The sequence below is a fragment of the Glycine soja genome, chromosome 20 (genome assembly GCF_004193775.1).
Source record: "Glycine soja cultivar W05 chromosome 20, ASM419377v2, whole genome shotgun sequence".
In the NCBI taxonomy this organism is placed as follows: Eukaryota; Viridiplantae; Streptophyta; class Magnoliopsida; order Fabales; family Fabaceae; genus Glycine; species Glycine soja.
In genome coordinates, this window is record NC_041021.1 from 50,206,475 (window position 1) to 50,234,242 (window position 27,768).

Genomic DNA, 27,768 nt, shown 5'->3' on the forward strand with positions numbered 1-27,768 from the left:
TTTCTATATTTTTTAATTAAAGTTATAAAATTGTTTATGATTAAATTATTTTTACAACTTTAAAGTTATAAGTAATTTTTTTTCTTTTACGACTCATATTTTTTTTTATTTTTTTTTTGTTTTACGACATTGAAGATGTAAAATCTTTTTCTAAAATTGTTTGATTTTAATTTTTTTAAATATAAAAGTTTATATCTTTTATGGTTTAATTTTTTTTCTAATTTTTTAAAATTATAAAAAATATTTAAATTTCAAATAAATAATTTTAGTTATCCTTATTAATAGTTTTTATTTAATATGATGTATATTTTTTATGTTTAAATTTTATATGTTATTAATTTATTTTAATATTTTATTATTTACAATATATTATATCTTTTTTATATTATTTTATTTAAATATTTTTATTTATTTAAAATTTAGATAATCTATTAATAAAAATATATAATAAAATTAAAAACAACATAATAAACTTTTACAATTTTAAAGTTGTAAAAAAAATTAACTCATAAATAATTTTATGACTTAAATTAAAAAAATAAAAAGTAATGAAATTGCTAACTCAGAAGTTGTATCACTTGTGCGACTTATTCTTCTTAGAAATTTTTTTTAAAATCGACCCCAATTACTCGTAAAATGAATCCATCTTGGTAAAAATGCCCTCCTATGATAGTACTAATAGGCAGCAAAGACAAACGGAAGAGGAGGCCATCTGTTGTATATATATTATGAAACAAACGTAAATAATTTTAATTCATGTAAAGCCATAAAGTAAAAAAAAATTCTATTATTCTGTTATTGAATGATCGAATTAGGTTTATTTTTATTAATTAATGAAAAATTAGCTTTTTAAATTGTAATCAAAATGAATCAAATTAATTTTAAAATCTGAAAATTATTTTAGTATACGTCAAAAATAAATAAAATTATTTGATTACAAATAAATCAAGGTTACAAATAGAATAATATATTATTAAATTGGTTAATTATTTCGTAATTGATTTGATTCTTATGTATTTTTTTAAACAAGTAGCATGCATATAAAATTAATTACACAATGAAAATAAATTTATATTTTGTTAGTACTTTTGAAAAAAAAAATAGAATGGAATATTGCGCTCACGTGATTAATGAATACATATTTTCTGTGAGGATGTCTATAATCTATCATTTATCTATTTATACTAATAAAATGATCAAAAGTCAAACAGAAAAATAGTTTAGGAATAAAGATTAGTCAAATTTCAATTCAAGGATTAAAAACAAATTTTTTAAATAATTGAAGGATTAAAAATATATTTTATTCTAAAAAATAAGGGACAGAAATGTTGTCTAGTCTAAGGTAAAACAAAAGTCTTTGACCTCAAAATATTTACAAATGTATTTACACTTTGCTCAGTCTAAAGAGACAAGTGAAATCAAGATGGAGTGTGTAATTGTAAATAGGAGAATACTTGAAAAACCTAGGTGATAATAAATTTTGCAATTGGAATTTAAGAGCCCAAAATTGCACAATCATAATTGAGAGATTAATATTAAATTTACTAATTCAAAAATAGATTTGAAGTCCACGTGACAAAATATTGTTGCTTTTCAAACGTTGGAAGTCACATATCTTCATTTGATGCTTTATAGATGTTTGGTTTCTACCAAATTCAAATTCAAGTATAATTAAAAGTGAATTATTAATAAGTTTATGATCATAACTTAAAGTTAATCAAACTTCCTAATGATCATAACTCAATAAATTGCAGTAGCGCAAATATATTAAATATTCAATCAGATTGTAATAAAAAGCATGCACCGCAAATATTAATATAGCTAAAGACCTAATTTTAAAACCAAAATGGCATACATTATTCAAGAGCTAACCTTTTGATAATCAGACGACGTAAAAGTAATTTCAGTTAATCCTTAGATCCTTTATTGTTCTTGAGAAAAACACTAGTAAGAACCATCTTTGATTGCAGAGAAGTCTTGAGCATATCGACACCCTGTTAAAAAAATAAAAAAGTAGTAGTATTATGACTATTATCAAATAAATAAATAAATACATCGTGCAAGATAGAAATTTTCACACACACAACTACACGCATTCGTGACAAATTCTTATTTATCCTAAGTACATATATATTAGCAGTAAAGCATGGTAAATCTACACTCTAAAGGACAGTTATAATGACATTTGCATATTTACATGCCCGAGTCATCCATAACTCAACCATCTTTTCTTGCAAGGCACCAACCTCTTTGATACTGAACTTGTTGAGTAAATTTATACTCGATATGCTTGACATGTGTAAGTTACAACCTCGTTCACAAACCCACTCTTATTGGGAAATACAACTTCTGCAGGAGGCTTGTTGCCAACATATATAATACTCCCGCACTCATCAGGACAAGGAGTCTGGTCCATGTGTTTCGACACTTTCATAAAGTCATCCATGCCATTCCTTTTTTAGAAACCTTTTGACACCCTCTTTTTGAATAGTAATTTTAAGGTGTGTTTGAAAGAAGAGGTAGCCATGTATGCTGAACAGAGAAGGTTACCCAAACAAACACTCAATATATAGATGTATACTACTCTGTGTTCTTTTAAAATAGTTGTGTACACTTATTCGCAGATTCAACGGTTTGTGGTTGGCACCCGGCAGTTGCAATATTAAATGGGAAACGTGGAAAGATTGTAGAAGTAAACTCATTTATGTTAAGCTTGGAATTTTGAAGGGCTAAAGCTATTGCTTTGATAGAGATTTTGTAATTTATCATTTAACTGTAGATCCTGCAATAATAGCTGCTTATTCTCGTCCATTGAATTAAAATATAACAGACAAAGTTGAAAACAAAAGGCAAGGAACTTCAATTTCGAATAACTTATTTACAAGTTTCAGAAATACCACAGGAAAAACAGAGATGAGAAGAACTAGAGTTATGACACGAAATTACAAACAAAACGGTTGAAGAATCTAATTCAAGTTCATCACAAGTAAATCAAACTCTTTCCTGTCTCAATATAAGCAAATTACAACTAACGGAGTCTTACATACTGATCCAATCATCAACATCATGGTTGCGAGTTTTTAATCTTCAAAAAGAGCATAGGTTCAAAATTCGTACAGATAATTGTAAAAAGCTTAGAAATGAAGATACTTGTAAAATTGGAGACAATTACAAATCCCTACTTCAACGTGATCATAGATAAATTGCAGCAGATCAAATACAATAAAATTGATTCAAAATATAATTGATAGAGCAAATAATATTATAGCCCTAGGCCTAAACTTCAAAACTAAAAGGGTTTAAAATATTTAAAGACAAACAACTCTAAATATTCGAAAATGCAAAGTAATTAAATCATTAAATTGCTGCATTGTTCTTGAGAAAAACCCTCGTAAGAACAGCCTTCGATTGCAGAGAAGCCTTAAGCAAATTGACACCCTGTTTAGTCAAGACAAAAATACACCTCAAAGAAAAAAAGTATTACTGAAATATATGGAAATAAAAGTGCAATATATAAACTTTTCACCAAGTTAAAAAGCATTCGTGACACACAGTGCAGTAACATATACTAGAAGTAAATCATACTATACGTCAATAAAAAATTAAAAGGAAGAGTAACATTTTGATAATTTATAATTAACAATGCATGACATATATACCTGAGTCATCCCCAACTCAACCGTCTTCTCTTGCAAGGCACCAACTTCTTTGACGTTGAACTTGTTCAGTGGAGAGATACTTGATATGGTTGACATTGGTTGAATGACTAAATCGTCCATGACCATGTAAGTTACAACTTCTTTCACAAACCCACTATCATTGGGAAACACATCTTCAACCTTTTTACCAACATAAGTTACTTTTTTATTCATAGCAGTCCGGCATTGAGGACAAGCAGTCTTATTATCACAAGTCACGTTATGACCACGGTGATGTGGACACGTGTAGAATGAAGCTTCCACGTTATGATTAGCAGAGTCATCACCATTGGCAGGGAGAAGGGCAGAGAATTGCTGGGAAGAAACGGGAGCTCTTGGCTTCAACAGTACATCCTTGTGTATGTCTGGTTGCATGTAAGTGTCATTCAGATTTTCAACACTTAGATAGAGATTGCCTAAGCTTCCAACCATGCCATACTTGTTTAGAAGCCTTATGACGGCACTCAGAGGCAAGCGAAGCAAGTTAAAGAGGAAGTCTACGACCTCCTTTGATGCTTCAGCGAACAACACTTTTTCACGCTTTGAGTCAATGAGCAATTTCACAGTCAGTTTGGTGGAAGCTGAGGAAGCCATATGTTGAAAAGAATCAGACACGTACTCAAGAGACTAGATAATTGCATAATACATTGTTGTATGAGGACTATATATACACACACAAGAGGCTTTTTTCACTTATTCGCATGGTGAAGGGGTTATGACGGTTGGCTGTTGCAATATTAAATGGGGAATTAATGCATGCATTTTGAAAGAATTCATATTTATGCTTATTAACTATTTTAACGTATCAACTTTAGACTTCCAGCAAGTGAAACGGCACGCCAGGGCAAGAAGAATCCCAGAGTTCAAAAAGAAAGAAAAAAAAACAACAACAACTAGTAGGTGAAGATAATGCAGAAACAAAAAGTTGAGTAAAACTAAAAACACCAAAAAAATATTTTCATTCTCTAACTCTTCGAAAATAATCACACATTAAACGCTGTACAGATCAAGAATATATTAAAGAATAAAAAAAACCACTCACTGACCCAAAATATTCTTGTCTAATGTCATATACTTTTTTTTACATAAATATCCTACTATACTTTTAAGAATTTAATGTCTATTACCATTACCACAAATAATATAATTAATATGATTTTAAATTTTCATTTAATTAAGGATCAACATTTACATTATTTAAAATTATTATTTTAAAAGTCAACAAATTTATTATATATATATATATATGATAAAATGAAATAATAATGAATATGTTTATAAAATTAACTAAAAATGAGTTGAAAGCTCATAGTTAGAAGTTAAAAAGTTAATTTATTAAATGTTAGGTCAAATTAACTTATGAAGTGATTGACAAGTATAAAATTTAAAAAATAATAAAATCATGGTTTATTAAAAAGGATAATCACACAATTTGAATATAAAAAGGATAATTCAAGGCAATTCATTACTCACGTTACTTAATTAGGTATATAGGAAAAATAAATAAATAAATAATAAATATTTTGAAATCGTAAAAAGATATCTCAATTTTTTCACCAAGATCTCATATTATTCTTGAGAGAAAACACTGATAAAGACCTGTTAAGAAGAGACAAAAATTAAGATATTCTTAATCAATTAAACCAATTAATAGACGGTGCAATATTATTGAAAGTTGAAAGTGGAGAAGAGAAATTTTTTCAAATATAAATATATGCATTCGTGACATTTTTCTATTGTAAGATTTCATTAATATTATGTGCCTATTTTAGAGAGGGGAAGGATGTTAGTTTTTTGTTTTCTTACTTTTAAAATTTTGTGATATTATTGTAACTAGTTTCAAATTTTAATTAGATTATAAACACTTTTCAGAAAACTTACGCACTATCAACCAGTCAAGAAACAAAGTATGACTTTTAATAGAGTTATTATAATTTTTTTTTTAAAAAAGTAGTTATTTTAATTTATTATGAAAGACAATAAATTCTTCTTCATACATGTTGATTTCTTGAATTGGTGTATACTGTTAGTACATAATCTATTAATTTTGGGTTTAATTTTATTTTTTATCTTAAACTTTTTAATTTTTGACAAATTTTATCCCAACAAATTAATTTGACACTTAAATTAAATAATCTTATTAAAGGACATAAGATGGTGCGCAACAGATAAACTATGTGCTCATCGATGGGTTTTTTTTTACTTACCAAAATTGTGAGTTTCACCAAACAAAAAATTGTTAGATTCACATAAGCAAGCATTCACAAGTCCATTAAATTTACGTTGCATGTAAAATGATTGTCATATCACTTAGATCTACTACTAATAAGACCGAAAAATCTAGAATCTTTCACGAGACAGCAGAAAAAAGATGAGAAAACCAAGATACGGTTCCAACTTTATGTTATTAACAGCTTTCTTATAGAACAAGCGCAAGCATTCACAAGTCCATTAAATTTACAATTAGAAACAGATCATAAACAAGTTAACAAGTATTATTTATTGAGTTCAACAATAACTTACAATGTGAATGTTGTAAATTCACCACAATTCACAAAGCTCTAACGTTCACTAACCCCAAGCTAGATAAACATGATAAGTTTATTGTTCAAAGCATGAGCCTGGACCAACAGGAGCAGTTCTTGCATTAAAATTATTGACAGGAGCAGTTCTTACATTAAAATTTCAATTTCAAATAACTTAATTACAAGTTTCAGAGTTTGTGATATGAAAAACGGGGATGCCAAGTAGAGTTCTGGCACAAAAAAACAAACAGAACGGTTGAAGAATTTGAGCCAATTTCATCACTGATGTAAATTGGCAACAATAATAAATCCCAACATCATCGTGTTCACAGATAAATTGCAGTAGAACAAAAACAATAATATAGATTCAAAATATAGACAGAGCAAATAATATTATAGCCCTAGGGCTAAACTTCAAAACTAAAAAAGACCTTAAGTTAACTAAAGACAAACAACATTAAATATAAGAAAATGCAAAATTGTATAAAACATTAGATTGCCGAAATGTTCTTGAGAAAAACACTCGTGAGAACGGCCTTCGATTGCAGAGAAGCCTTAAGCAAATCGACACCCTGTTCGGTCAAGACAAAAATACACATCAATGACAAATAGTATTACTGAAATATTGGGAAATAAAAGTGTTCACCATCTTAAAAAGCATTCGTGACACAATACTATTCAGTAACATATACTAGAAGTAAATCATGCTATACGTCTATGCTAAATTAAAAGGAAGTTGGAAAATTTATAAATAACAATGCATGACATATATACCTGAGTCATCCCCAACTCAACCACCTTCTCTTGCAAGGCACCAACTTCTTTGACGTTGAACTTGTTCAGTAGAGTGATACTTGAGATGGTTGACATTGGCTGAATGACTAAATCATCCATGACCATGTAAGTTACAACTTCTTTCACAAATCCACTATTATTGGGAAACACGTCTTCAGCAACCTTTTTACCAACATAAGTTATTTTACTAGTCATAACAAACCGGCAATGAGGACAAATAGTCTTGTTATCACAGGTCACATTATAAGCACCGGTGCAATGTTGATTAGAACACGTGTAGAATGAAGCTTCCACGTTATGATTATCAGAGTCATCACCATTGGCTGGGAGAAGGGCAGAGAATTGCTGGGAAGAAATGGGAGCTCTTGGCTTCAACAGGACATCCTTGTGTATGTCTGGTTGCATGTAAGTGTCGTTCAGATTTTCAACACTTAGATAGAGATTGCCTAAGCTGCCAACCATGCCATCCTTGTTTAGAAGCCTTATGACAGCACTCAGAGGCAAGCGAAGCAAGTTAAGGAGGAAGTCTATGACCTCCTTTGATGCTTCAGCGAACAATACTTTTTCACGCTTTGAGTCAATGAGCAATTTCACAGTCAGTTTGGTGGAAGCTGAGGAAGCCATATGTTGAAAAGAATCAGACACGTACTCAAGAGACTAGATAATTGCATAATACATTGTTGTATGAGGACTATATATACACACACAAGAGGCTTTTCAGTTATTCGCATGGTGAAGGGCTTATGGTTGGCTGCTGCAATATTAAATGGGGAATTAATGCATGCATTTTGAAAGAATTCATATTTATGCTTATTAACTATTTTAACGTATCAACTTTAGACTTCCAGCAAGTGAAACGGCACGCCCGGGCAAGAACAATCCCACTGAGTTCAAAAGAAAGAAAAAAAAAAACTCGTAAGTGAAGATAATGCAGAAACAAAAAGTTGAGTAAAACTAAAAGCACCAAAAAAATATTTTTATTCTCTAACTCTTCGAAAATAATCACACATTAAACGCTGTACAGAATCTACAGATCAAGACTATATTAAAAAAAAAAACCACTCACTGACCCGAAATATTCTTGTCTAATGTCATATACTTTTTTTCTTTACATAAATATCCTACTATACTTTTAAGAATTTAATGTCTATTACCATTACCACTAATAGTATAATTAATATAATTTTAAATTGTCATTTAATTACGGATCAACATTTACATTAATTTAAAACTATTATTTTAAAAGTCAATAATTTTATTATATATATGATAAAATGAAATAATAATGGTTTTCTCATCTTTTTTCTGCTGTCTCGTGAATGATTCTAGATTTTTCGGTCTTATTAGTAGTAGATATAAGTGATATGACAATCATTTTACAGCTTTCTTATAACATAAAGAAAATAGTCCATTAAATTTACAATTAGAAACAGATCATAAACAAGTGAACAAGTATTATTTATTGAATTCAACAATAACTTACAATGTGAATGTTGTAAATTCACCACAATTCACTAAGCTCTAACGTTCACTAACCCCAAGCTAGATAAACATGATAAGTTTATTGTTCAAAGCATGAGCCTGGACCAACAGGAGCAGTTCTTGCATTAAAATTATTGACAGGAGCAGCTGGAACCCCTCGTCTATTCAAGAGACATCTGAAGTAATGCAATCGCCGCAATGCAATTATGTTAGCATTTCCTGAAGTAGAATCTCTCTGACTCCACAAGCGTTCTGGGGAAAACAAGTAATTGTTAATTTTGCATGATCAGATCCAGCACCCTACATTTCCCAATCCCACCATCCTTTCCAGTTTTCCCTAAATTATATTTAATAATGGATAAATGATAAAGTGAAGTGAGGAAGTCAAAAGATTGACAGATTTTTAAGCATGCATACTCATGTATCAAGCAAGAGAGACAGAAGGAAACTTGTTTTTGCTTCAGAATTCAGATAGTGGTACATCAAGCAAGCAATATCGAATACATGAACCCTTCAAATGGCTTGCATATTTTACCTTCTATTTGAGTGAGACAGAAGGAAACTTTGTTTTTGCTTTTCTCTATTTTATTTTTATTTAAATAGAAGAGTGAAATGACACTCTCTACATGAACAATTGTACTCAAGGTAGGTTGGTCATTCCCAGTTAAGGAGGAAGCAATTAGTTATAGTTTATAAATAAGCCATTACATTTCAAAACAAAGTCTAGCTGTGCCAATTCCTTCATCCATCAGAACTAGCAATTGCAGTTAGGAAAACAGGTATTGCATATTCAATAGGCAAGGAATAGGCTTAAACAGTAAAACTAAGAAAATAATACAAGAATGGTGAACAACTTTGCATTAGTAAAGCAGCTAACCTGCTGCTGCCGCCGCTCGAGGCCATATTGTTTGCTGAATATCTGATGTATCAGCTGTCTCACCCCACATACAGACTTCTCCTCCAAGTACAAGTTTTTGTTCCGAAGCTTTCCGTATTCCTTCTAGCGGCTCAGCAGTATAGACATCATCCCAAGGTACATTTAGATAGTTAAGATACCATACACCTTGGTTACTGAAAATACACCTGAAACCTTTTGCAACAGCCTTTGGACAAACCCCAGGGCCCAACCTACAGTATTTAGTTGGAATACTTTATCCTGAAACTGAGATATTTGAGTTTCATACAAAAATACAACTACTTAGACAGAAATTCACCAGTTATGCACTACAGTCCGCGGATGGAGCTTAGTTGGAAAAGTATTGAAGGTTTCTTCCCTGAGAAGTTACATAAAAAATTCAAATCTAAAAAAGATGTCAACATTTTAAGAACATGATATAGTAAATAGAAATAATGTTTCATAGTTACTGTACTTTTCACAGTAGGAATAATATAGATATTGTCTTGTTTGTGAGCATGCAAGCTATTACTGGCATTTGAAATACTAGAAATCATCAAGGATCAATTAAGGGTATAAGTGAGTTTTTATGTTATGATGCTATACTTTTTTTTGGTTACAACGATGATGCTATATATGCATAGATCATACCAGTTTACTGGACTCCAATTTTTTGTAAGAGCTATGTTTTGAGCCTTCAGTACAAAATATTGATAGGCATCTTTAGCAGTCATGTTGTGATTCCGAAGCCTGCATCGGAGATATAATCATATCTGAACATTGGGCTTGATAGATTGACAATCAATCAAATTCATGGATCACGATGTTAATTTTCTGGAAATTGACTACCATCTTAATGCTCAAAACTAAAAATTTAGAGGCTGAAAAAAAAGGGAGGATAAATTTCTCTACTTGCTTCACAAGCAAATAATCCCAAAATTTCAGTTGATTCTGAAGTATGAAAACTGATGTGACTTGAATACAGCAGCAATCACAATCCCTTCCGAAATATCTTTTTCTCACCCTCAGATTCGAATAGTTAAATAAAAACAAATACTTGCCAAGTTGAATTTCATATTTTGAGTTGAGTTTCCATAGCATGATAACTCAATGCCTTTATCGCCCTAGGCAACTAAAATCATATAATGTAATGAATGAGTATAACAGGTTACGATTGGTACCATTTACTCACTGTAGAAGTATTACTCCAGCAATCTGTCAAAATAAATTGCAATTTCTAATCAGTTAGCATTGATACAAAATAGCTTAAAAATTACACTAAACTAAAATATACTTTTTATTATAGTAATTATTATAAATGTTGTGAAGTCAGTAGTCACTCACATGGGCATTGATACACATTTTAACAATATAATGGACAATATTAAGTGCAGTATCTTGTGTGCTTTTAGTGTTTTTCTCCAATTAAAATAGGAATTTTGCCCAGCAACCTATGCACTAAAACTCAATATTACAGGTTGGTGCCAGTTATCGACATAAAACATCAATTTTAATTAGAGAATACCACTATAAGCACCTACGGTACTATATCTAAGTTCTCTCCTATAACCATTAATCTGAAGTTGTGCTAACAATAAAAATGTTTCTCAGGCCATTGATTAATAACTTATTTAGGTCCAGCTGCAAGAAGAGAGACATGCATTACCTGTATTCACTTCATCACCACCCAAGTGAAATAGTTCAAATGGAAATATTTTTCTCATATCTGTAAAATTTAGAAAAGGCGAATGAAAAAAAGTTAATTATTAAGATCACTGCATACAGTAATAGAGAAAGATATGGGCATAACTAGGGATGGTCAGTAGGTGGTTTTAACAAACCCCATAATACTGATATTTTTGTAAGAGAGAGCAAGGGTCAAGGTAGAGGGGAAGAAGATATAAGCTAAATATATTGATGCATGTTTTATAGGAACTTAACCTGTTAGAATACCAGAAAGGACATCAAAAGTAAACTTCTTCGAAACATCTAGTGGCTCCTTACAGGAGGGTGATGGCCAAAGATTGGGATATCCAACCCCCCTAAACAGAAACGAAGAAAAGAGAAACCTTAATACATTTTTGGTCTACAATATGCGTCAGTAGAAATAGTAAATTGTTTCAGCAACCAATTTAACTACAAAATTTGTAAAATAAATGGATCAATGCTTAAATATTTTTTAAAAAGGTAGTGACTCACATCAAGGTCATAATCAGACCAAACAAATATGTAAGGGGGAAAATAATCAATTCCCAGCAGTAATAAACCAAATTGAAAAGCTAATTAATGTCAACGCATAGGAATCCATTGGGAGCAAAATTTGATAGCTAGCTACATTCAATCCGTAGCTAGAAAGCTTCAGCTTTCCTATGGTAAACATAAGTATTTCTTGAATGAAATATCTATACCAAATTTTAAAAGAAACTTTGTGGGTTTTCATCTACCAGATTATCATCTTAAGAAAAAATATGATCATGAGATACGCTTTACCATGATGCCGCATGACCAGGGATGTCCACTTCCGCCATCACATTTATGCCTGAGATAAACGATGCAGATACTCATCGTTTTGCATGATACTGAGAAAGATGGAAGGCATAAAAGGAACAGAAAAACCCCAAAAAATATAAAAGCATGGCCTAAAATGCAAAATGCTTCCAATAATATGAAACAAAAACTTCAAAAGGATTTTAAGACACCTCACCTCTCATTTTGGAAAAGCTTTATATCGAGGCAAAGTAAAACATGAAAAGAGAAACAAAGTATTAGTCCGGGTTAGATTTAGAAAGCCAAGTCAAAGATGGTAACTGGAAAGCAATAATGTAATAAAAGGCATGGATCAATTCATCACCATTCTATAATATTATTTTGGAATTACAATAATATATTTTCCACTCTCCTCCCTTTAACCAAGCTTCTAATACAATTATTTTTGTCTAAATTTTCCAGATCAAAACTTTTAAGGATTACAAAATTAGTGACAGATTTATAAATAGTTGCAATATTCTATGCAACTAGATAGTTTGAGGCGAAGATGAACATATCAAAGACTTGACAAGTAAGTTTTACTCTTTTCGACTTGTTTCCATTGGTAAATCCCCCTTGCCCATTATGAAGAAGTAGCCAATAAATTTCTTATGATTTAAAAAAAAAATGAAAGCTAATATATTGGTAGGAGATGGAATGGGGAGAGTCTTACTTGACAATTTCATATGCATCCTCTACTGTGTAACGTTCCCACTCTGTGTATGAACCTTTCCACAAATTTGGATAAGTAGGTACTTCAAGAGGAAATGACTGCTCGTCTATGATGTGCCAATGTAAAACATTCTATGGTGTACAATTTTTTTATGTAAGCATTACATGAAACAGAGTAGCATGGTGTGCTAGTTAGGAATTAGGATACACTTTATCTTACAAGTTTAGCGTAGGACATAGATTCAATTATCTGCTTAATTACGTCAACTGGTAAATAGTGCCTTGATGTATCTGCAAAATAAGTAAAAGACCAACACAAGTGTCAATAGAGCCTCAGAACATAGCACATGAACACTTGCAGAATGTAAATTTGTCTCATTTACAAAATCTTGACTCACCCAACATAAGCCCACGGTATGGAAATCTAGGTTTATCTCGGATGGACCAAGGTGCCTTGTATATTTGCACTGTTTTAGTTGTATAATCAAAAGAACACAACTGGCTGAATGTCTGGTGCATCACAAAAGAGGAAAAGAAATGAAGAATAGGTCATGCACAACATAACAAGTTTGCCAATCTTTCAGAAGGTAGTGATTCCTGTGCCCACAATGCATATTGAGAAACACAATGATAATAATAGTTCAGCTTTCATTTTGAAGGTGAAAAAATATATAATAAAATTAAGTTTAAGCAATTTACTGTGTATATACCAATAGTTATATATGTTAATGCTAGTTCATAATTTCACTGATAAGAGTGACAAGAACTGCATTCTTTCAAACTGTTGACATCTTACCCAATAGACATGAACAGAGCAGATTACAGATTTGGCCAATCGTATAGAGAAACACACAGACCTAAATTATGAAAAATGAGATTGCACACAAAATTTGAAAGTTATCTAAAAAAATAAAAAACAAAATTTATCCAGAAATAGCTAGTATGTACAACTCCTTTTATCCCTCCACTTCATGCTAAACAGCAAAGAGGACAAAGAGAATTTTGAGCTGACTGAGATGCAAATTCCATACATACCTCTAATCCACGCAATGCACCAAAAACAGTATTTGCCTACAATAAATAAAATCACAAAAAACTTAGATGAATAATGGCCAATTTGAAATGACTATTATTAAAGAAATAAAAAGATAAACCACATATTGCAATTTATTTGTTTCTGTCCATTAACCATAAGAAGGGAAGCACAACACCATAAGAGTCTTTATTCCAATTGCTACTATGTGGCATTTTAGAATGGTGTTGACGGATTGGTTGACTTGTTCATGGCACAGAAAATTACGGCATTAAACTAAGAAATACATATATAAAAGGAAATTAGTTCTAACTTAGGAAGGGAAAAGGACAGCATAACCTTCAGAGTTTAAGTATCCATTACCCAACAAACAACATAATCTCATTGAATATTCGAATCAAATAGCAAATAACACATAGTCATATAAAAACAAAACACACCTCAATTGTGACTTGCCCAGCACCAGAAAGCGCCTGGGCTCTTGAGACGAACAAATTGTAGCTTTCATCCACTCCAAGTTGAAGCTGCAACAGAAGTTCCCAATCTCAAAATCAAAACTTGATGAAAACAAAGAAAAGGAAAAACAAAACAAAATTTAAAAAGAAAAAAAGAAGAAAGAAAAGAGCCCACCTCCTCACTGTGGGAATGAACATTGATGCTCAATTTGGTAACATCATAGACAGGCCTCAGTGTTCTGAGAAAACTGAATCTGTCGCCATGCTTGAACAGGATCCCTTTGTATCTATCAAAAGCATCTCGAACAATGGCAGAGGCAGCACCATTGCCAGAGAGAGAAAGTGCAGGGTCAACAGAAAGAGAGTCATTGCCGAAGATGAATTTTGCAGGCAGAGGCCAAATGAACGGAAGAGACTTATGGGGTTGTGGTTGTGGGATTCTGGCCCCAAGAGCTTGAGAAACAAAGAATGCACAACAGATGAGGAACAATGTTTGAAGAACAACACTTGATGATGTTGGTATGCACAACAACCCCATGGCTCTGTGAAGACTTCGAGGAATGGTTGGGGTTTGAAGCGCTTAGAAGCACTAAAAGAGAACGTGAATGTATTAAACATGATTACTGGAGCAGTTAAGGTTAAGAAAAATTGAGGAATCTGACGCTGTAAGTAACAACCATAGTCATTAGCCAGGTAAGATAATGTAAGAATCATTAAATGTACACAACAGACAAGAAAATAATATAGACTATTTGAGATTCCAAAGAAGATTTCTCTTTGAGTGCATAAAATAAAATATGACTGTGTACGTTACTTCAATGTCATGGTATTGGCGTTGGTGTCACAGGTGTTTATTTGTGTCCGAACCACTTATTGTTCATGGTGTTCCTAGCCATATCGAAAACTAAAGTATAGTTGCTCGTACAATACATGAGGCAGCACATTGAACAAGGAGGCATAAGCAAGGGATGATGATAATATTATATGTGAAATAGCATATCATAATCTTTTGAAATAGCAAGGGATGATGATAATATTGGAAAAAATTATTATATTAAACATACAACAATAAACGGGACATACCCCACACCTAGAGAAAGGATGATGATAATATTATATGTACATAAAGATGAAGAGATAATTAAATAAGAAAAAACTGTCTTGGGTGTTGCTCTTTGGTCTTCACTACTCTCTAGTCTCTAGTGTGTTCTTCTTACACCTCCTACCTACTAAGAATACTCTCGGCTTTATTTTTCAAGTTTTATTTGTTCTTCTCTGCTTCCAAAATCAAAACCATTTTTTTTCATTCGTGTTGCTTAATTTATAGGCCATGCCTAATAATAAACTTATTTATTAATTATTGCAAATTATTACCCAGGAAATAATTTTCATCATTAGAATTTTGACTTTTCTAAACATGTCAATATGTATTTATTTCAATATTGTTATTTTTAATATTGCATGATTTTCTTTCAAGATTAGGTCAAATACCAAAACTAAAAATTAAATAATAATTTTGAAAAAAAATTTATAAATGAGATATTCATACCTTATTCAAATAGAACAAAAGGTCAAAAAGAAATTGAATTAATGTAGTCATAAGAGAGAAAAAAATGCAATCACAATAACTTATTTTTTAATTAAAAAAAACGTAATACTTAGAAGAAAAAAAAAAGACTTTTATATTTAAGGTGAAAATAAGAGTCAAAGAATCAATTATGAGTGAAATTTAATTATTATTGACTACGATTATTTATGATTATGATGAATGTATGTAAATCCAATAAATGAGTAATTAATATCTAAAAGAAATTGGGGAGAATAATGTGCAATTAATATTCAGTATTATTATATTGAAAATAATTTAAAATTTAAAATTAAAGAATACAAAATTATTCACAATCTATAAGTGATGAGACTTTAAAAAGTGTATCAGGTCATTGCAGGTAATAATAAACTTGGTTAAGTTCGAGTAAGAACACAAAGCAAAATGAGAAAAGTGTTGAGATTAGGTAGCAAAATGAGAAAAGCGTTGAGAATAGTGTTGAGATGATGAAAGCAAAGACATCTTTTTCCAAAAGTGGTAGCTCAATTAATTACTTCCATACTTCTGGTAGCTACAAATTACAATATTCATTACCCTTAAAGATGTCTGTGATATCACCTTAAAAAGTTGTCCTATTTAAGTTTCTAGCTAGATTTATAGTGTAATCATCTCAGTTTTTAAAATTTGCTCTGACATTCTCCATAAAATTTATAATTTCTGGATAAAATAATACATATATAATAAGCTTTTTTTTTTATTACTGCTTTCCATTATAAGTTCTCCAGAAGTTGGAATAAGGTACCCTTAATTTGTGAATTGTTACTCATCACGTGAATCAAACAGTGGGTCTATTTCTTTGATTTATTTATCTTATAATTAGTTCTCCACTCGCAGTTGTATCTTCGAATTGAACCGATCAAGTTTTCCCAATCCCGTGAACAACCTGCACATAGGTATAACTTTTAGACTTCATGCTATTTTTCTATCTTTAACCACTAGACTGGTGGCAATTGGCAAAACAAAGTTGATAATGATAATGATAGAATGTCATGTCATAATTTAAGCTTTTTACTTTGTTCACAAACTTCAGCACAGTAATGAACAAAAAAAAAACCTCATATGGTAGTAATTTATGATATCAAATAAATGTTTTTCTCACAATAATTAATAATTTGTTGTTGTTAATAAAAAGAAATAGAAAATTCATAAAAATACTTATTTTTTGTTTATATGAAAAATAAAGCCATAATCACACACGTTATCCAAATTATCATTAATTTCCACATGTCACAACTAAGAAATTAATAAAAACAAACCTACATGAGACCAAGTGGATTTCGACCTAAAAGAAAAGGACCATGTGAGATGTGACTCATTTAGCATTTTTCTCAAATCTCTTTCAGTGGCTGAATCTCAGCCGTCCAATAATGCCCTTTTATTTATAGTGTCCCTCTTCCATCCACTCATACCAATCATCATCCAATATAACTTTTTCCCGTGAACTCTTAGGCGTCTAAGTACTTGGATAATAATCGTAAATGGAATTACTTTTTGAAAATTACAAATTAATTTTATAAAATCCATTTTAAAGTGATATAATTTATGTATTGAGTTTTGTACTGAATTGAGTAACTTCTAAATTCTAAATTGTTGGTAATTAAGGTAATGATAATATGTTATTTTTTCAATATATTATTAATTATTAATATCGATTCATAAGATTTATTTTAATATTTTTTATTAAATCAAATTATATAAAATAAATAATTTGAATATATAAACCATCAATATTTATGAAACTTTCTTCTAGTCATCCCAACAATCCGATGACAAGGGATTTTTTTCTATTACCATAAATTTTATGGCTATTAGATGCCTTCCAGTACGAGACATTAAGACCTTTTGCACGAATTGTGAATATTCGTAAATTTTGTTTTTCTTATAAAGTCGTAATTCCATGTCTAGATAGTTACACGAGATGATAAGGAACAAAACGTAATAAAATGGACCGAAATATAATTTAGTAAAATAAAATTTTTATTTTAATATTTGGTTATTTTATGATGAAATAAAAAAAACATTTTCTTATTTTGATAATAAAAATAATGAAAGTAATTGTAAACACTAATATTTTTTTTATAACTTTGATAAAGTGAAATGTCTCATCCCTTTCTCTCCTTTTTACTGTTATTTAAGTAAAAAATAGTAGGCCTAAAAAAAGTAAAAAATAGTCCAAACACATGAAAGAAATTTATGTATAGATAAAGTCATGGATTTCTCAATCTTTCCATTTCATTTCTTCCATATTTTTTGATATAATATTTCTTACATATTTACTCATAGCTATCAAATACCAACTAGATCTTGCCTTAAAAAAGTAGCACTACCAAAATATGGTGAAACTATCAAAAGGGCAATTATTTTTGTAAGTTATCAAATGAGAATAAATTTTAAATTAATACTCACAGAGGAATAAGTCATAAGGTATTATATGACTGTTGAACAAAATCGTAAATTAATTCATAATTTTTTTTCTACTAAAATTGTAAAAAATAAATGACTTTTATTTTTTTTAATTATGATTTTGAAGTCAAATATTTTTTTTAAATAGTAAATAGAAATCATAAATTGATTTATGATTTTAAAGTCATATTTTTTTAAAATTAACTATTAACAAATTTAAATTAGTTTTATTTAATATTTTTTATATTTTTATATAATATTTTCTTTATTTTTGTATATTATTTTTTACCTAACGTTTTGTTTGACATAGCATATTTAGTTGCCTTATTTATTTATTTATTTATTTCACTTCTATTTATCGATCAAAATAATAAATATTTGGAATTAATATATATATATATATATATATATATATATATATATATATATTTGTCAAAATAATTTTACATTATCATCCAATTATATATTATCATTTGAATTATTTTAAAATTTAATCAACTTATCATATATGATTGATTATGATTTAACTGATTATATAAAATTTTTTACATACATAATCTTTTAATTAAGATAATTAATATTTTTAAGTATCTCTTGAAAATTTCAGTAAAAAAAAGTATCTCTTTAAACTTTTATAATCGTAAAAGATAAAACAAAAATTTAAATAAATAAGGTGCTTAAATAAAAAAAAATAGTAAATCTATAAAAACCAAATTGAAGATAAGTAGGTCATTCATTATCGCTGTTGATTATAAATAGCGAACCTGCACAGCTTCTCTTAGAAACTGGTAAGCCAAGTGGGAGTAGGTTCTAGAAGAGATGAAAGTGTTTGATCTGATTCTGCTCAAACTCAAAGTTGTCTGGGTTGAGGTAAAGTGTTGCTTCGTCTAAGTAATTAATGTTGCCTTCATTCATTCAATTTGAGTTACGATACGTGCATTACACTCAGAGGAAGCAACACTTGTACCTCAACTAATTAACTTAACTCTTGATGAGGAAATCAAATCACCCATTTGATTTTGCATTTGCTGTCATCTCTCTTCTATAAACTCTCACTCGCAGGTGCAGGTGAAGGTGCTTAAGTATTAATTTTTTTTTTTAGTATCATGCTATTCAATCTTATCTTATGCTGCAGTATTAATAATAATAATGTCGTCTACCTTTACCCTTTTTTTTACCTAACAGGTTCATTACTGGCAGAGGGTGAAACACTTATATCAAGTGTTAGATATGTTTGAAGGGTGGTGTTCTTTTCTGCAATAGCCAATTGAAATTCAGTTATGTTATATTATTGCAGGCATCCAAGTTTTTGGGCCAACAAGATGAAGGGAAGGTTAAAATCTGATGGAATAAGATAGGTGACGCAATGATGATGGTTTTTATCAACAAGCAAATGCTAGTTGTTAATTGTTAGTTCTCTCTTATTCTTTTACCACCAAACCAACCTAGTAACTTTGTGTCACTAGAATGTGATTAAGCAGATTGGCAGTTTGAAGGAAGGTACAGTTATGCTATGCAGTGCATGTAATCAGTAAAAGCAAATGGAGATATAGTGTTTGATTAAGATGATAATGTCAAATTGCTGTGTGGTGGATCTTATAATACTAGCATGGATGAGATGTTTAGTTTAAATGGGTTTGGTTAGGGAATGCTTGTCTAACGTGTCCAGTTATTGATGCTCAGAATGATGGTTGATAAACCTGTAAAATTGGTAGTGTTTTTGCAGGAAATATTAGTGATTGTAATTGTTACAGAAAAGTTGGAGGGATATTATAGGCTTAGGGTATGATGTAAGGGTTGAACTCTTTTATTATTATATTTCTCCTAGCTTGTACTACTTTGCTTTGCTTATGAGATCCATACAGCTAAATTATTTTCAAAAATTGATGAAGAAATCCAATCCAGATGCGATTCTCCTATTCGGTTCTGCATGTTAATGCAATATTGATGTCATTTTTTGCAAGAATTGTCATGCAATATTGTGGAATGTCATACCTAATAGAAGGACCTTAGAAACTGTAGTTGCCTAATCACTGATACTGTAGAATAAGATCTGATGGCTCTGCTCTCAAAATAATATTACCATATGATTGCTTTTGGCAGAACTCATATTTTCAAAGAACAATGAAAAATACAAGTTGTGTTCAGGGAGCTGTACAATTTATAAGATTCACATGCATCATTACAATTTAGTACTATATAATATATAATATGAGAAATTAATTAAATTACATATAACAAAACTCTTTTTTATTATTTTTTTCAAAAACAAAAAGGTGCCAATAGAGATGGATTTGACACTATATGCATTTTATTTGCAATAAAATCGCGTTTTTAATTTGAAAAAACATAACTAGTGTGGCTACAGTGATGGAGTAATGGACAGTTAATTTAAAAGAGCAATGAAGGTGGGCATTGTAGGCCCAGTCACCTTAACCCAGCAAGCCCATCATTCTTTTTGTCACAACCCATGGCAAAAATAGAAGGTAAGTAGAAAAGAATGAGGAAAAATGGACAAGAAAGGAGATTAGAATCACTAAAAAACACACAGAGGCAATGTAGATGTGGAAAAAATGAAAATTGATTGATGATAAAATTTTGAAAAAAATATATGTATGCGAAAAACTATAAATCTTGAAAGGAAAATAAAAGTGATACTAGTTAATTGAAATATAACTGTTATCATATTTAAAACCATGCTAAAAGTAAGATTATATTCAAGTTTAACATAATAATTTATCTCATGTAACAAAATATATATATATATAAGAATGGAACCTGAATGATATGTAAGAGTTAAGAAAAACTTTACTAGTGGAGATTTGACGTGACGTGTCATGTATTTTGTATTTTTGGAGAACTCCAAAAGAGTGTTTTGATTAATGCTCTAAAGGAATCTAGTCTTGAAAGAAATCAATAAATAAGGAAAATCATTTGTATTTCCTACAATGTTGAGCATTTTAAGCCCTCTAGTTTTTCGAAAGATTGGAAGGTGTCCTCTGATAATTTCTGGAAAAAAATAAATTGAGGCATGTCTATTTAAACTTTTTTTATAAAAAGTGATGATGATAATTTATTTTTGAAGTTTTGTATATTTTAAAAATTGTTTTTATTACAATTACAAATTTCTTTTATTTTAAAAGGTAGTTGTAATTATACTTTTTTCTCAAAAAAATAGTTTAAAACAATATCTCAAAATAAATAGAAATATATATATATATAAATTACATACAAAAATAATTTCTTTAAATTTTTTCAATGTAATTTGTTTCAAAATAAAATTAAAAAATGAAGAAAAATACTGAAAGAAATACTTGCTATTTTCAGAAGACCAAACCAGTGCTGCAGCGCTATATCTTCCGGACCATTCAGATCAACATAAACTTCGTGGGAATGATCGTGTTCAATAAATAAAAATTAAATTAAAAAATGCTCCAGTACTTTGGAAACTAACCAAAAATACTAGTGGGACTTTGAATAACCAAAAAACATATTCTGAAAATACCTATGTATTTATAAATACATATGTTTTTTTAATTAAGATAAAAACAAATATGCATTTAGTTATGCAATTTTCCGAAACATGTATTTTTCGTGCCTCCAGCTCTTGACCGTCTCTGTTATTGCTGCTTAATTTCAATAAACAAATTTAATTCCAAAAAAAGAACTTCACTAATATACATATATAATATAATGTAATGATATTATTGTATTCAATTTCTTAGAGAGAATATGTTGATGTGCTAGACACTGATAAAGAAAGCGAAGAAAAACAAACCTGTCCAGAAATTATTTGAAAAGGACGGAAAACAAGACTGATGTTACATTATTTATTATGTGAAAATATGCCTTCTTTAATTTAATTAATAGCACCTAGATAATACCAGTTTTATGACAAAAGACATGAAAATTTACCTTAACGGCTTAAGCCTTCAAATATCTAATTCATGGTCTTCCCATTTACCCTATCTTTCTCTCTCAAATTAAATTCCATTAAGTTTTAGATTCCATAATTTTTGGCTTATGTCTAATTTTATCGAGTTGTTTATCAGATTTTGAACATTTGATTGCACCATTTTGCTATTGATCACAATCCCCTTTGCAGACATCTGAATCTTCATCCTCCCTTCACTCTCCAAATTAAATAAACTCTTCCCACCATCTCATATTTGAAGCAGAGAAACGAGAGGGATCTTTTTCAAGTCAAAGATGTGAGAAGGTTCTAACTCTCATTATTACGAGTTCTTTTTCCTTAAGGCAGTAGTGGGTACTACCATTCGCATTATTTTGTTTCCATTTCAAATTCACAACTAACATGTTAACTTGGCACAAATTTGAGGTGGGAAAAACAATTTTGCATCAATCCTCTGCCATATGATCCATATATAATTCAATTGCAAATATGATCAATTTTACAACTATTCAACTTACTAGCTTCAAAGTTTTAACACTATAAATAATGAGCCCCGATATTCGTCCAACAAAAGAATGGGATGGATAGAAAAAAGATAGAGAGAAAAGAAAGAAAAAGAAAAAAGTAGAGAGCGAACATGATATATGTGATAAACAATAACAAATGCAGAAATTTTTATCAGTGGGATAAAAATTAATTCTAATATGGTTATAGAAAAAATAATTTTAAATTATTTTTATTCATTAGTGAATCTTGTTTTAGGTTCTTAATAATTTTTTTAATGGAGTTCTAATAAAATAAAATAAAATTAATCATTCTAATATATCTATTTTTTTCATTTTAATCTTTATAATTTTTTTCTATTAGTCCATAAATTTTACTTAATTTATTTGTTAGGTTCAATTTGATTAATTTATTTTTGAATGTTCATATTAGATCTTTTATTTTATGAAATGGATTCAATTTGATGTCATCTAGAATCAATTTTGATCTATTTTTTTTAGATAATCGAAAAAATAGAATCAATTTTTTTTAAAAAATGACCTAGTTATGCTTTTAAAAAGTGAAGCGGTCAAATTAAACCTAATAAATAAATTAAAGGATTAAATTAAACTTAAAAATAAATAAAATAGTGATTAAACCAAAAAAATTAAAAGGATAAAATGATAAATTTAATATTAATTTATTCTCTCTTTTTATTTTGTTTATTTTTTAAATTCATTTTAAAATAAATTATCTTATGAAGACAATATATATTTTTAATGAGGGCAAAAAAAATTAATACACATGTATAAATAAAAAAAAGATCTTGTGGGAACAATTGATCTCACACCTAAACACGTGCATCCGCCATTGGTAATAAATAGAGTGATAAAAGAAGAAGAGAGGTTTAGAGAGAAAAAATGAGATGGAAGTGGAATGGAAGAAAAAGTATATATATGAGTATCATTTTTCATTAAAAAAAAAAATTGTATGCTGAACTTCTTTCAAATATAAACCCAAACACTTGATATATCAAATTTCCTCTTGATTAAAAAAGAGAAAATTTGCAAAAGTGAGAAATGATCATTTATGCACATGTCAAAAGAGTTTTTACTAAGCGGTTGGAAGAGTTGTTACACGAAATGAACTACAAAACACGCACAAGCTTTTAAGAAAAATGGAAATTAAAGTAGGTAGGTCAACCTTTAACAATACAAGAGTGGTTGGAAATTAAAATAAGCTATAGCATTTTGACCTAAAAAAAGCGAGCATTTGTTGAATTATCAATAAAGTTTAATTTTTATTTATTGTGAATACAATTTTTTTATATTATCAACTATATAATTAAAAATCGCTTTAAATATAACTGAAAGAAAATTATTAGAAAAGTCGATAATCTTATTATTATAATAATATATAGATAGATGCGAATATAAAAATATTTTACATTTAGGTATTTTTTTTAAGTATTTTTTTATTAGTTTACATATTTAAGTATTTGATCAATCTATACTTTTTTACCGTCTCCCTTGTTGTCAAGGAACTCACTCTCTTCTCTTCTCATTTTGTCATATTAATTTAAATATTTTTGGAAAAGTTCTATTCCTTCAAAAATTTCTTGCATTGTTTGAGAGATATATATTATGGATAGATTATATTGCCTACTCAAGTTAATTTATGCAAAAAAGGGGTATCATCTTAAGTGCAATTTATATCTCATGTGTTTTGCTACTTCTTTGAGAAAGATATAATCATCACATGTTTCTATCTTGTTCAGTGACAAACAAGATGTGGAACGCAGTTTATGCATAATTTTTTTTTTATAGGGTTTTTCCTAATGAAAATTTTGCTCATATATCCAATTTAACGCTATATTATATATATTTTTGCTATTCCTTTGCGAAAGATAATGATCACATGTTTCTATGCGTCATGTTTGTCATTTTTATTTGAATGCAGTGTAATAATATTGTATTTCAGAATCTTTTATTTTATTTTATAAGTTGATAAAAGTTAAATTATAGACCTTATTTAAAGCCAAAGTTGAACAGTGCTCAAATATATTTTTTCTAAATGATATATTGAGAATGTAATTAATTTTTTAATACGTAAGAATCAATCATAAGTATTGAAGATTTAAAATAATTTACACATCATACTTAATTAATTGAACTAAATTTGATATCATAGAAAGTATTCTTATACTTTTTCACTTAAGAATGCTTTTCTTATAAATAAAAATTGAAGATGAATAGAAAATGATCTAAGAAGCCGCTGGACCAATGAGTGAATGGCATATGAAGGCATGGGCAGTTTTTGGATTCTGGTACGGATCGAAAAAGCATAGGTGTATAATTATCAAGGAGGGTATTGACTCTATATACACGCATTAATAATTAATCAGAAAGGGTTTATGTTTTGCGTATAGCAAGTGTGTGCCATCAAATATATATGGATCAATTTGAAGGGGGGTGTCCCACAAATCACGTGAAGGGGGCAATTGTACAAGACAAAGAATGGTCATTTACAATCTCCTCTAATCTTCTCCCATCCAATTATAATTTATCTCTCACGTGGGACTCTTGGTCCCACCCTTCTGCTCTTATTTCTTTCGTCTTCATACGGTCGATTTGTTGCATATATAAATATTTATTTAGTTAGTTTGCACTACTAACCATTTAATGCTAGCTAGCTAGTTAGTTATGGGAGACTCTTCTTCATCTTCTTGTCCTGCTTCATACATTCATATGGTAATATTATAGCTTTAAATTATTTCTTATTATAAGACCATCGTTTTGTTTTGACAAGTTTTCTACGAATTAATTGATATAGGTGCAGCATCTGATCGAGAAGTGTTTGATCTTTCACATGACCAAGGAAGAATGCATGGAAGCTCTCTCTAAACATGCAAATATTAATCCTATTATAACATCCACCGGTATGATCTTTACTCTCTATAAAGAGCTTAAACCAAAGAGCATGCACACGTGCAAGATCACAGTGTTCCTTGGCGTGTGCGAAATTCGGGAAATATGGATATGATCATCAAGATATTATATATATTTGAATAATATATACCTAGTCATGTCTCCCACAAGATAGCTAGCTCATGCTAGCTTTCTGATTTACAAACCCTATTTTAATTTTTGAATTTGATCAATTGGAATTTTATTGAGAATTTATCAAACAATGTTAGCTGCCAAGTAAGCTCCTTTTGATCGTGACGCACTTTGAAAGATATAGCAACTAATTGTTGAGTCTTTCCCCGCCGGTTCACGTTAGTAAAATTGATTTTTCATATGAAATATTTGAGAGCCAAGGTTTCCATTTGAAATCATTAGTTGAGTTATAATTTGGTTTTGCGAACTTATAATCTTCAATTCCTTGCTTCAAATACGAAGGAATCCTAAACGTCAAGTGACTTGCATGTTATATTAATGAGATATACAACGAGTTCAAAATCCTTATAGCTAATTTGATATAAACAAATAAAATCACGGTGCTACCAAAAACAATTTTCAATGACAAAATCATTTACGATTTTTAAAATTTTGTCACTAGTTCTTTTGCGACACCAGTATTAATAGTATAAAACAATTTTTTAACTAAATTTTGTTACTAATCCATTAGTTTCTCGTAGTGTCGGCATTTGTCTAATATCATATAGAAACCATACGTCAGTTTTTTTTTGAAAGAAACTATATTACCATTTACACTTAACTTAAGATCAGGAACGCCGAGGATTCAGACAGAGAAACCATCCAACTTGTGAAAATAACCTTTCAGTGTATCCATAATGTATTAAATAATATATTTCTTATCTATATTTGTTTTGTATGTTATTAAACTATTTGACAATGTAACAAAAAAAATACTAATAAAGAAGCCTTTTAATTTGTGATATTTTTTTAATGCTTCAAATTAGAAATTAGACATAATGGTTTGATGCAAGTTTTAAACTGGCCGCCGCATCTGGGTACACCAAAAAAAAAAAAATTAATGAGATGCTAGCTTACCTTAGATGATAACTTCTTTGTTTAAATTATTTTGTGTGAAACTAAAAGAGATGGACAAATTAAGAAGATAATAGGTAGGATATATAGTTAGTGTCTAACTTCAAGGACTCAATAAAAAATTTGAATTTTCAATTTTCAGTATGTGTTTCCTCATCATGCTTCCCAAACAAAACATGATTGTATATTATGCTTCATATCGGATATATAGCTTCCACTACCAACCTACCAACCAAAACAGAAGCATGCACGTGCATATGTTGAAAGCATACGATGATTTTATGAAACATGAATATAATACGTATGGATACGTGCTTCAGTGTGGAAGGAGCTAGAGAAGGAAAACAAGGAATTCTTTGAGGCTTACATGAAGTCGAAGGCTAAAGACGACAGAATGTCTCAGGAAGAGACAAATCAGATAATACAGAAGATGATCTCAGAGTCAGATTCCTCTAAAAGATGACTAAACAGCTATATAGCAAATAACACAATGCCATGTCAGCTATGTAATTTTATCTCAGATAGTATATAATTAGTATCAGTATGCATGCATATTATCACATATATGTGTGTATGGGATTAAAACCACACGTCTTTTGTGGTTGTGACTTAGTTTGGTTGTACCCAACAACAGGAATATATATTGTCTCATTTAAAATATTTACATGCATGGCTGCATATTTTGTGAAAATAAGAGACGTAGATATACAAAGACTATAGTTTTGTAATTTCATGATTGTTTTTTTCTAAAGGACACCTATTTCATATGGTTTGTACCGATAATTCTATATCTTAATTAACTTTTGTTATATCAGGACTTGTTTACTTCAGATTTTAACATTTAATATCTGTCATGACCATAAACATATTTTATGCATGAATATATCATATGTTACACTTCAGATCTTAATTAGCTTTTCTGTCGATCCCAATCATTTCACTCTAATTCTTTTTTATTACACTACATTAATATATCATATGTTACACTTATATGCCTTTCTTTTATCTTTTTTGGTCTCTCTAGTGTTAAATAATATTGAAGTGTTCATGGATTATTTTCCATCTCTTATTTCTATATGTTTACTATTGTGTTCAGTGATCGAGGCTACGAGAAAGTAAAAAAATAAAATAAAATGAAGAATCTCCTTCATTCAAATTTTGTGGAAATTAGCAAAAAGCACAACCAAGCACAGAATAATTAGAAGAAACTAGCAACCATAACTCAACAACAGAGCAGCAAGTGATTGAGTGTGCAACAAATTTTTAAAA

The 27,768-nt window shown here is 29.6% G+C and overlaps 4 protein-coding genes and 1 long non-coding RNA gene across 8 annotated transcripts; 2 read left to right on the plus strand and 3 right to left on the minus strand.

The window, feature by feature from the left end:
• Positions 1 to 3,046: 3,046 nt before the first annotated feature.
• LOC114401595 lies at positions 3,047 to 4,375 on the minus strand. The gene is made up of 2 exons (XM_028364144.1): positions 3,660 to 4,375; positions 3,047 to 3,438 (listed from the first exon to the last, which is right to left on the minus strand). Exons 1-2 carry the CDS (start codon positions 4,290 to 4,292, stop codon positions 3,358 to 3,360), a joined length of 714 nt encoding a protein of 237 aa, XP_028219945.1. The 5' UTR covers positions 4,293 to 4,375; the 3' UTR covers positions 3,047 to 3,357.
• Positions 4,376 to 6,177: 1,802 nt separating this feature from the next.
• Positions 6,178 to 14,797, minus strand: LOC114401546 (beta-hexosaminidase 1-like). 4 transcript variants are annotated; one of them, XM_028364067.1, is made up of 16 exons: positions 14,257 to 14,797; positions 14,067 to 14,150; positions 13,629 to 13,664; positions 12,992 to 13,103; positions 12,814 to 12,884; positions 12,595 to 12,725; positions 12,100 to 12,116; positions 11,886 to 11,934; positions 11,337 to 11,437; positions 11,062 to 11,121; positions 10,577 to 10,610; positions 10,047 to 10,145; positions 9,715 to 9,774; positions 9,378 to 9,628; positions 8,606 to 8,752; positions 6,178 to 6,325 (listed from the first exon to the last, which is right to left on the minus strand). In XM_028364067.1, the coding sequence occupies exons 1-16, from the start codon at positions 14,617 to 14,619 to the stop codon at positions 6,300 to 6,302; spliced, it is 1,641 nt and encodes a 546-aa protein (XP_028219868.1). In that variant the 5' UTR covers positions 14,620 to 14,797; the 3' UTR covers positions 6,178 to 6,299. The 4 variants fall into 4 exon arrangements, 2 of the variants coding, with proteins under 2 accessions (XP_028219868.1, XP_028219867.1); XR_003664298.1 differs by lacking the exon at positions 6,178 to 6,325 and adding an exon at positions 7,612 to 7,629 and having other exon boundaries at positions 8,502 to 8,752; positions 14,257 to 14,793; XR_003664297.1 differs by lacking the exon at positions 6,178 to 6,325 and adding an exon at positions 7,764 to 7,902 and having other exon boundaries at positions 8,502 to 8,752; positions 14,257 to 14,793.
• LOC114401547 lies at positions 6,549 to 7,642 on the minus strand. The gene is made up of 2 exons (XM_028364069.1): positions 6,998 to 7,642; positions 6,549 to 6,795 (listed from the first exon to the last, which is right to left on the minus strand). The coding sequence occupies exons 1-2, from the start codon at positions 7,640 to 7,642 to the stop codon at positions 6,715 to 6,717; spliced, it is 726 nt and encodes a 241-aa protein (XP_028219870.1). The 3' UTR covers positions 6,549 to 6,714.
• Positions 14,798 to 18,840: 4,043 nt separating the features above from the next.
• On the plus strand, positions 18,841 to 20,120 carry LOC114401357. Its single transcript, XR_003664257.1, has 2 exons — positions 18,841 to 19,164; positions 19,276 to 20,120. It is a non-coding gene; the product is annotated as an uncharacterized LOC114401357 (long non-coding RNA).
• A 5,043-nt stretch (positions 20,121 to 25,163) lies between these two features.
• Positions 25,164 to 27,313, plus strand: LOC114401347. The gene is made up of 3 exons (XM_028363853.1): positions 25,164 to 25,236; positions 25,319 to 25,424; positions 26,820 to 27,313. Exons 1-3 carry the CDS (start codon positions 25,189 to 25,191, stop codon positions 26,960 to 26,962), a joined length of 297 nt encoding a protein of 98 aa, XP_028219654.1. The 5' UTR covers positions 25,164 to 25,188; the 3' UTR covers positions 26,963 to 27,313.
• Positions 27,314 to 27,768: the final 455 nt, after the last annotated feature.